The sequence below is a fragment of the Sinocyclocheilus anshuiensis genome, unplaced genomic scaffold (assembly GCF_001515605.1).
Source record: "Sinocyclocheilus anshuiensis isolate Anshui unplaced genomic scaffold, SAMN03320099.WGS_v1.1 scaffold407, whole genome shotgun sequence".
NCBI lineage: Eukaryota > Metazoa > Chordata > Actinopteri > Cypriniformes > Cyprinidae > Sinocyclocheilus > Sinocyclocheilus anshuiensis.
In genome coordinates this window covers 1,110,817-1,122,165 of record NW_015552593.1, presented here as the reverse complement: position 1 = coordinate 1,122,165, position 11,349 = coordinate 1,110,817, and the positions used below count along the sequence as shown (strand labels likewise).

The following is an 11,349-nucleotide window of genomic DNA, read 5'->3' as shown; positions in this document are numbered from 1 at the left end:
CCCTTGGTTTACTGCTGAACCAAGAAAACTTAATGATAGAGAGGGCTGGTCTGTTTGGAGACAACAATCATGCCACTGTTTTAAGCATTATACACACACAAATCTTTCTCTCTCACTACGTCTTACAAAACATGCTGTTTAAGCATTTATTAAGCAATAGGGCACTCTAATCTGTGATAAAGTTATTATATATATATATATATATATATATATTGTAAATATATCTCTGTAGTCATTACACAATATAGCTATTAAGGATGCACGCATTTCAGGCACTTTTATGTCCCCAGGATTGTTTTAATAATAAATAAATAATAATAAAAATTATATATATTAAACATGCACATTTTATCAAAAGTCAGTGGACTTGAGACGACAGTGTCAGTATGGAAGGCATTTTTGTGAAATTATGTTACCAAAAAAAAAAAAAAGTTGGAAAAGTTAGGATACATATATAGCCTTAGCAATTATTTCCTGTTTTGTGCTGGTCATATATTTAGCCATTGCCTTTGATAAAGAAAAATGATTTTTGTCTCATCTTGTTCAATATACGTGATACGATAAAATCATGAAATTAATGTAAAATCTCACACACCACACCACTGAATGCCAACACCCTGAACTTGATCACATTTGGCTGATTATAGTGTTTGACCCCCAAAGGTGATAATCAATGGACTAAAAATATAAAGCTTAAAGCCTGCCATTAAATGACACCGAGCCAATTATCACAATACAAACTCCATAAACACAGAAGGTGATTTTTCTTTCTGTACACAGTCTGACTGAGGCACTGTTTCGACTTTGTCAGACTTGTTAAAATATTGTATTTCATTTCTTTAGATGTTCATCTAAGGATATCCGAGCCTAAATTGTGGCTTAAGTCTTTCAATTTCCTCGGTGACACAGACAGAGTGTGTTCTGCTGACACAGCAGCCAAAGGGCGCAGCTATAATTGTAATCTGCCTTTCCCTTACTCGCCAGAAACGTGGAAATCTTCTGAGTGGCACAACAGTTAATTACAGCATCTTCAGCGGAGGATCCAGAAGAGGCAGTGTCAGGGCGGGCCGGCTCGCGATCCCTGAATGATCGCTACTGCCAAGTCTGCTGCTCTGTGGAGACTTAACAAAATGCACATACGACATGGTGAGGTCAGGTGCTGGGCACGCTCACAGATGAGAAGGAGCCAAATGGAGATTCCCTAGGATGTAAGCCACAGCTAGCTCTATAAGCTCTAATTTGAGTTCAAACAGCATCTTCGAGTTGCTGTTTGCGGCATGTCTTTGAGTCATGCATAAACAAAAGCTCGCTTAGGTGTTTCTGTGACCTCAAGATTAGGATTCTCAAGGAAAAGGGCATTAAGCCTGAAAAGAGATAACATTAACCTGTCAGCGGTCTTATCTGCTAGGTAAGAATCTTTTTTAAGAGCACAAAAACGTGGAAATTGCTCAACGCTCAAGCACATTTATCAAGACATATTGTTCTACAGCAGGCACAAATCATAGAGGAATCATCAGCAGAAAGCACGTACAACACTTACAACAACGCCCCAGCACAAACCTTTCACTAAAAAAGCTTAGGGACCGCAGACCCATAAGATTAAGGTGGTGCTTTTTATAACGAGCACATGGGTCAACATGCCAGCACGGCCAAAGCCCATTCAGACGATGGGAATGAAATAGTTGTGCTGTGAGTGTGGTTATTAAAAAAATGCCTCCTAACCACAGCAGCCTCCTATAAGAGAAGTAAAAAAACGAGGCAACTATGAAAAGGAAATAACAAATGAAAGCGAAATGCAGGTAGTAAGCATGTTCCATTAGGCAACCATTTTCAGTCTTTGATGCACGTTTACGAGACTACCATGATGCATGCGTGTGCATTCCTCTCCTTGTAAACAAGGCGCAGCGCATCTGGGTTCTACGTCAGAACGCTGGCTCCTGCGTCAGCAGCACCACACTCATGCATCGTGGTATACTATCATGAACATGCATTGAAGACTGACACTGAACAGAAGAAACTGTTGAATAATGTCGTTATTTTTGTTTTCTTTGCGTACAAAAAGTATTCATGTAACTTCATAAAATTAAGGTTGAACCACTGATGTCTTAACGATGTCCTTCCTACCTTTCTGGGCCTTGAACGTGTTAGTTGCGTTGCGGTCTATGCAGGGTCAGAAAGCTCTCAGAATTCATCAAAAATATCTTAATTTGTGTTCCGAAGATGAACAAAGGTCTTACTGGTTTGGAATGACATGAGGGTGAGTAATTAATGACAGAATTTTCATTTTTGGGTGAACCATCCCTTTAAATAAATATGTGGGTAGGTAGATAAGTAGGATCGTAAATAATAGGCAGGTAGTACAAGAAGAAAATAAGTAAGGATACCTCCTAGATTCTGTAGATAGATAGGTAAGTAGGTAGGTGGATCATTAGATAAGTAGTTAGGTAGGCAAAAAGGTTGAGTGGTAGGTAGGTAAAGGTAAAAAGAAAGTTAAAAAGATACACAGGTGGGTAGATATGTAAGTGGAAAGGTAAAGACAGGTTGACAAATAGATTGGTTGGTGGGAACATAAGTAGGATAGTAAAAAGATAGGCAGGTAGGTATGAGGGGAAGAAAATAACTAGGTAGTTTCTAGATAAGTAAGTGGGTACAGTAGGTGGATACGTAGGTAGGAAGGTGGGTATATAGGTAGGTAAAATGAATGGTAGATATAGGTAGTAGGGGAAGAAAATCGGGAGGTAGGTAGATATTGTATATGCGTAGTATGTGGGTAGGTGCATGGATAGGTAAATAAGTAGGTAGGTAAAAAGAAATGGTAGGTAGGTAGATGGGTTAATACTGTACATAGGTAGGTAAAGATGACAAACATGAGCACAAAATTGCTCTAAGAAAATAACTTTTCTAAAAAGAGCAGGACTGGACCTTGTCATCTCTGATCCTGTATTTATGCTCTAGAATAGAGTTCTAAATACACATCCTGTATCCTGTCTAAGCCACACTGCAAGAAGAATCTGTAGGCATCAAACTCCAGTTGACTTCACAGCACAATAACGGTTATATGCATAAATCCATCAAAAATATCTGAGGATGCAGCACACAACCTGCATAAATGCCTTTTTAGAATAATAGCCAAAGTCCAGAAACTCCCAACAATAAACTGCTCTTTAAATTATTAAAAGAACTGACCAAGTGAGACAACAACGACAGTGCAGCTCAGTTGGGAACACTGTTCAGGGAAACATTCTGTGAGGAGGCAGGAGAAAGTCAAGGGTGGCAATGTCAATAAAATCATTAAACAAACCTGAAACTCTTTTTCAACAACAGACACTTGGAAGGCTTTAAAACTGATGTCCCTTTCCCATAACAATCAGCAGGGATATTAGACTTCTCACTTAGAACTAAGCGTTCTGAGCAGACTCTTCATTTCAGTAACGCTGAGATCCAGATAGCATCAGTAGGTTTGAAAGATCTTTTAATCATTGGTTAAGTGTTTAGGTTTGTGAAAGGTGCCTGGGGAACAAGGATAAGGAAAACAGATGTGCAATTCCAGCCAAAAGAGTTGGTGAATCTTTCACTTTCTGCTATATGCAGAGACAAACATCTTCCAGTGCTTAGACATGAACTTTGTCTACATAGAATATCATCATCACAACACCCTGTGTGGTCCAACAAACAAAAAGAAGATAAAAAAAAAAAAAAGACAGGATCATGAAGGATCATGTAACACTGAAGACTGGAGTATATGTCTGCTGAAAATTCAACTTTACCATCACAGGCATAAATTACTTTTTTAAAAGATATTAAAATAGAAAATATATTGTAATAAAGTTTTTTACAATATTGCTGTTTTTACTGTATTTTTGATTAAATAAATATAGCTTTAGTAGTAAGTGTAAGCATGATTGTTCAAAAAAAGTTTTTTTTTTTTAAGTTAAAAGATCTCACTTTTTTTTAACAGTAGTATTTAACATAGTTTCACCTGTATTTACCCTTACATAAACAGCATGTAAAATAAAAATGTAGCTGGTTGATACAGGTCTGCTACATGTCAACCAGACAGTCGTTTCCTGTGCAAGTGGGCAGTTTTTGGCCAGAATCATGCAGCTGCAGTCTGGACTGGATATTATGTTGTTAGTTAAAACTCTGGGAGGCCCTGTACTAACACAATGAAATTGAACCAAACTAACATCAGCCAATAACAGTGAATTAGTGTGAAATATTGGGTTTTAATATGATACTAATTCTCTCCAAAACCTCAGAGACTCATGCCAGTGCTCATGTTGTTTATTTCATTAAAAGCGCAGGACTCACTTGTAGGTATTCATGTTGGGCTGCTCCGCGTCAGGAAAGCCAAGCATCCCACACACAACTCTGCTGCTGTTCAGACTCCAGCCTTTATCACACACCTGTCTCCATCTCCCAGCATGCTTTACTTCCACCACACCCTCCGTAACAAGAGCATGCTTCTTTGTAACCATCAAGATCGGCTTGAGACGGACTTCCTCGATCTTCACCCTACTGGCAGACTAGAGGAAGATTGAAAACATTTTCTCATGAGCATAAACTGCGATTGGAATCGTTCACCCAAAAATGAAACAATCTGCCATTGTTTACCCTCACATTGTTCCAAACCCTGAGTTATTTGATTATGTCCTGAAATGGCATGTATATGTCATGTAAATGTTATTAAAATGGCAAAAAGTACAATAAGAGCATAAAAAGTGGTCAATTGCAGCTTATGCACTATGTTCCAAGTCTTCAAGGAATATTCTTTAAAAAATCTTCTTATATGTTCCACAGTAGAAAGAAAGTCATACAAGTTTGGAAGGACATGAAGATGAGTAACTCTTTATTTAAATGTTTAACAAACTAAATTTAAAGAAAATGCAGGTGAGATGCATTACATATGTATTAAAAGAATTTTCAGGTCTACTACAATCTCTATTTACCGGATTATGAAACTGCTGTCTGGAGAATTGATCCCATCTAGTATGATCCTGGGAATGTCCGTTGCCTGGTCTGAGATGTGCAGGTGTCCTTGAACTGGAGTAAATGTCCTGCCAACGGTTCGAGGTGACTGCGTTTGGCCTGAGAGAGATGGTGTGCCCTCTTCTGGTGACTCCAGGATGCACTTGGTCCAGCCTTCTCTCTGGACTGCAGACCACCCCGAGATCCTCAGAGTGCTTGCAGTCATGAACACCCCATCCGTTCGACTTGCAGTCTTTCAGAGTTTTCTCCGTTCCTACACACCTCACATTATCCATCCAAATGGGGCCTGTGACAGATGTTACAGGTTACAAAAGCACTGGAACAATAAAACATCAGTTATGTGGCTTAAAGTGATAGTTCAACCAAAAAAAAAATAAATAAAAAATGTTGTCATTATCCAACCACCCTCATGTCATTTCAAACCACAATGACCTTCAGACTTTTCGGACTGATCCGGTTCTCGAGTTGTATAAAGCAATTATTCACCCAAAAATTTAAATTTGCTGAACATTTATTCGCTTTCAGCCCATCCAAGATGTAGATGAGTTTGTTTAATCATTGGAACATATTTGGAGAACTTTAGCATTACATCACTTGCTCCCCAATGGATCTTCTGCAGTGAATGGGTGCCATCAGAATGAGAGTCCAAACATCTGATAAAAACATCACAATAATCCACAAGTATTCCACATGACTCCAGTCCATCTATTCATGTCTTGTGAAGTGTAAAGCTGCATGTTTGTAAGAAACAAATCCATCATAAAGTGTTAATAATCCATAATTATAATGCTTCCCAAGTTCCTCCATTGAAAAAGTCCATCCCCCATTGTCCCTTCAAATCAAAATCAAAATCAAACCATATTTGTATAGAATGCTTTTGGACTGTTTTTACTTGTAAACAGCATGTGATCTGTGTGTATTTCTCTCCTGATTCAGACAAGATGACTTTGCAATAGTTTGAAGTTACCAGCATCTTAATGATTGATTTATTTATTGCAAACATGCAGCTTTTCACTTCACAAGACATTAATTGATGGACTGAAGAATTGTGGTGGATTATTCTGATGTATTTTATTAGCTGTTTGGACTCTCATTCTGATGGCACCCATTCACTGATCCATTGGTGAGCAACTGATGTAATGCAAAATTTCTCCAAATCTTGGATGACCTGAGGGTGAACTATTCTTTTAACATTCAAGGAAAAGATTATCAATGAATAATGATTTACAGTTTGGTCTGTTCATCACATATAGTTATTGTATGGGTTTGAAAGACTTGAAATGCAACACAAGTTACATGGACCACTTTTATGATACTTTTATGGTACTTTTTGTCATTTTTTAAGTTTAAAAGTTTCAGTCTCAAATCATTGTAATTGAATTTAAAAAAAAAAAACTATCATTATTTAAAGTTATTTTGTGTTCCACAGAAGAAAGTCATACAGGTTTAGAACAATGAGAGGATGAGTAAATAATGACAGAGTTTTTGGATGAACTGTTACTTTGAACAAGCCACTACCAGCTGTTCCATAAATATCATAAAAACACTTTTTTTAAAGAAATGGTACATAATACATATGCATAAAGTTGAAGTCTGCAGACTTCATGTACACAATACAAGTTAATATGGGACAGAAGCATCACCATCAAAAGCATTACAAAAGAGCTCTGGTGAAGCTGTCTGAAGGGTTTGTTTTAGTTTTAATGGCAGTGTTGTCTTGCCAACTAAGTGTTGTACATGCTCTGGGTTAGTGGCTGTCTTTATAGCTGCCTTAAAGTGAAATTACAGGGAGCGATTTGGGCGATGTAAAGAACAGTAGCTCTGTGCACTTGCACTTGTGAGAAACAGCTATTTAAAACAGCATTGTGCCTTCTTACACAATTGTGCTCAAGTCTTTCACGTAATCCACAGTTAAATGTGAAAATAACAGAGATTAAAACTCCTAAACCTAAGCTATTCAGACAGCAACTCTTTAAAATACTTAAAGCAATAGTTCACCCAAAAACATTTTTGGAGCTTGATGGCCCTCGGTTCATTTTCATTTATCAAAAAGAGCAGTACAGACATTCTGCTAAACGTCTCCCAAAGAAAGTAAGTCACACAGGTTTGGAACAACATGAAGGTAAGTAAATGAGGATAGATGAGGCTGATTAAAGATTTATAAGTCACAGTTCATGTATTTTAACAGAGAAATTCACTCACCTTCTCCCTCCCCGTACTTGGCACTGTGCGCCCATGTTATGCCACTTTGGAAACCCAGTTCCCTGCAAAGCACATTAGCGAGTTTAATGTCGACCTCATCGTCGCATACGGTGCCCCACGTCCCGTTGTGCAGGACTTCAACTCGTCCCTCGTTTTCTCTGTGGCCGATACCTGCCAGTCGCACTTTGGCAGCAGGAGCTCGCCTTGAGCGGCCTGGCGATTCGGGATGTGCATCCATGCATACAAAGAGGAGCGCAAAGACAAGAACACAAATGGGACAGATGGCCCGAATCATGATTGCACAGAGGTGAGGCTTCTGGAATAGAAAACAAAGAGTGTCATTGTTACTAAATGAACTACACAATGAAATTACCAGTAGTTTTTAAGTTGCATTGAGTGGGTTACAGAGATAAATTAAGCAGGTCATGTGATGTCAAAATGGCAGCCTCCATGAGGTGACCCACTACATGTGAAATAAAACAGCCTCTTTATCTGTGTTTATCAGGACATACTTAGCAAAAATACTTTTTAAAGAAAAGGTTTAAAATACTCTTTTAAGGAGCAGAACATTAAATAGCTCCATTAAAAAGATAAAGTGGAAAGACTTTTTTTTTAATCTAACAGGGTCCCACATTTCACTTAAAAATCAAAAGAAGAAAACGTAACAAATATTATACAATATATTATATTTATAATACAATAACATTTATAATAACAATATTTTGCATAAAGTCAATTAAGACTATTTAAAGATCATTGGGTCTTTTGCATTATGACTTTACCTACACAATTAAAAATTTTTATTAAATTAAATTAAATTAAATTAAATTAAATTAAATTAAATTAAATTAAATTAAATTAAATTAAATTAAATTAAATTAAATTAAATTAAATTAAATTAAATTAAATTAAATTAAATTAAATTAAATTAAATTAAATTAAATTAAATTAAATTAAATTAAATTAAATTTTAAGCTAATTCCAAAATTTAATTTTTGGTTTCATTTATATGACCCAGACATCGTCTTTGCAGGTTTTTGTGAGGTTCACCCCACAGATTTGTGCATATTGCATTAGAGCATGTGATGGATGGAAGAAACGTTTAGTAGAGGTATGATAACAGGAAAATTTATCAGGAAAGTTAAAATTAAGAAAAACAAGGGTCTACATTTTGTGTGCATAAATAGCAACATGATTATATAAGTATCCAACAACAAACAGGAATAACTAGCTATTACTTCACCATCTCTATGTGGAGACACATATTTAGAGATACAAATAGATATCAATGTATATACATAACATATTTTACCACATCCCAGTATTTATTCATAAACCAATAAATAAAACCCATTATGACATAAAGCATGCACTAGCAGAGAAGGAGAGAGACAGAGAGCACATTTTTAAGAACATCATTAGGAACCCAAGCAGATAAAGAGCACCAGTGAGTTAAAAGTCAAATTTCACTCACCTGGCAGTCACACATAAGTCACGTCAGTCACGGACTGAAGGAAAATGAATGAAGGAGAGAGTTGAACATACACTCTGTCCCTCTCCTCCCCCTCCCTCCATCACTTCTACATCCCTCCCACAGATCTCTCCATCTTTATTTCAATGCGTTTCACATAAATGCAGATGCAGCATATATTTTCACAAAATTGTGACTTTTTTATAAACAATTTAAATTTTTATACATTTTGATATAGTATATATGTAGATGACAGACAGACAGACAGAGACAGACAGACAGATAGAGAACACACACTCAAAACACACACACACATACATATATACACACATTCATATATAAAACTCACAAAAAAACATGTTTGTAAAAGTGGTTGATGCTAAAACAGTTGTTTGATTTCAAGTAAACTTTCACTTATTGTTTATATATATATATATACATATATTCTATACATGAGTAGAGGAGACTCATCTGAAGTTCAGTCTAGTATACCAACATATAAAACAGACAAGTGTCGATACATACAATTTACTTTTAACAAAGGTTAAGTAACATATCGCAAACATGAAGTTGATATTATCATTTGACAGTGGATCTCAAATTTTGATCTGTTCACACACACTTAAACTTCTTATGGCCAACTTTGTAACACAAAGCCACAGGAAGATCTCAGGTCCTGAATAACTCCATATGTCAAATTCCAAGTAACTAAAAGAAGCTGCATAACCACATAGTAGATGTTTCTTCAGTGAGGAGACCACAAACCTCAACTCCCAAAAAAGCAAGACATCCTTCTCTTTAAACCACAGTAAGGATTGTCTTAAATATCTCAACACTCATTTTCACCTCCATCCATAGTCCTTCACTCTATAGATAAAACAAACAGCTACTTGTTTTTATATGTACATGCTTTAAATGTTTGCATGTCTGTGAGTTTGTGACCAAATTAGCATGTTCTGTTGATATTCAGTGTATTTCAGTTTTAGCAAACCTCAGAAGGACTATTTTAGATTCATAGGAATATTTCTAACAAATCACATCCATAACTGTGTGCAAGGTGGGCTGTACCTCAGCAACAATTACCGTAACTTCCATGTACAGATTTAGAAACAAACAAGAAAAAAATGCGAGGGGGAAAAAATGCCCTACCATCTTACGAAAATATTTAACAGTTTCCTCAATTACCTAACCTCTGTTCACGTATTCGCTGTCAATTGAAAACTAGCAATTAAGTTGTTTTTGTGCCAAAGTTGGTGTGACTGTGTACTTGAATGCAGGTCCCTCCCACTGTGTAAACCAAGACAGGAAGGGGGATCCTGTTAGAGCAGCTAATCAAAGAGGAATCTTGCAAAATGACTGAAAGAGAGAGGAAAAAGTGCCAAAAATATACATACAGCACCTCAACAAGACTGCTATTACTACCTATATACATATGCATTATATCTGACTCATGGGTGGCATACGTGACATACACTACCAGCCCAAAAATTTGGACACACCTATTCATTCCTTATTGCTACTGTTTTTCCACATTTTATAATAATGGGAAAGCCATCAAAGCTATGAGATAACACTAACTGAATTATGTAATGACAAAAAACATTATATTTTAACTTTCTCAAAGTCGACACCCTTTGCTTCTACAGCTTTACTCAGTCAGCAATCACTTAACCAACTTCATGAGAATTTATGAGATAGTCACAGTGACAGATTGTGAGTTATAAAGTTGTACCTACAATTTATTCACATTTTGAAATACAGAGTTGCAGTTAGGAGAGAAAAGTTGCAATTGTGAAGTATAAAAACTGATTAGGAAATATATAGTCAGAAATTTGAGATATAAAAAGTCGCAACTGCAAAGAATAAAGTCGCAGCCATGAGATATAAAGTTGCTGTGAGATATAAACTAAATAATTAAATAAAATAATAAAAACAAAATATTTTTGTACTTAACATAGGCACAATTTATAAGTTGGGGGTCTGTAACTTGTTTGTTTGTTTGTTTGTTTTTGATAAATTAATACTTTTATTCAGCAAGGATGCATTAAACTGACCAAACGTGACAAAAGATTTCAATTAAAAATGCTGATATTTTTAATCATCAAAGAATCTAAAAAGGATGACGATTTCCAAAAAAAAAAAATTATGATAGTAAGAAATGTTTCTTAAGCAGCAAATCAGCATATTAGAATGACTTCTGAAGGACACCATGTGACACTAAACACTGGAATAATGACTGCTCACAGAAATAAATTGCATTGTAAAATGTACTAAAAGTAGAAAACTGTTATTTTAAATTGTAAAAATATTTCACAACATTATTGCTTTTACTGTATTTTTTTTTTTTTTTATAAATGCAGCCTTGGTGAACATTAAAAATCAAAATCAAAAACAAAAACAGTTTATATTTGTCTGCTAAGTCATTTCAAGCATTTAAGCACAAACCTTTAGCTCAAAATGTTTCTAAGAACACTGAAAAGAAATTTAGACGAGCAAAAGTCAAAGTCCAAACTTAATTTGACTGGTACAATGCTAATTCACCTACAGTGAAGTCTAGAAGCATCATTAGTGAAGAACACAGGTGATGATGTTCCTCAGCAAGTACATGCAATGTCTAATGGAAGTAGATGGCAAGTCCTCACTGACTGTCTGTCTGTGTGTGTGTGTGTGTGTGTGTGTGTGTGTGT

General features: G+C 36.0%; 1 protein-coding gene across 1 annotated transcript in view; it reads right to left on the bottom strand.

Moving 5' to 3' along the window:
- Positions 1-7,486, bottom strand: part of loxl4 (lysyl oxidase-like 4) — a 26,251-nt gene extending 18,765 nt beyond the window's left edge. The window contains exons 1-3 of the mRNA XM_016456501.1: positions 7,192-7,486; positions 4,950-5,275; positions 4,312-4,526 (exon numbers count right to left, since the gene is read on the bottom strand). Coding sequence (XP_016311987.1) covers positions 4,312-4,526; positions 4,950-5,275; positions 7,192-7,486 — 836 coding nt within the window. The remainder of the gene's footprint in view (positions 1-4,311; positions 4,527-4,949; positions 5,276-7,191) is intronic.
- Between the last annotated feature and the right edge of the window lie 3,863 nt (positions 7,487-11,349).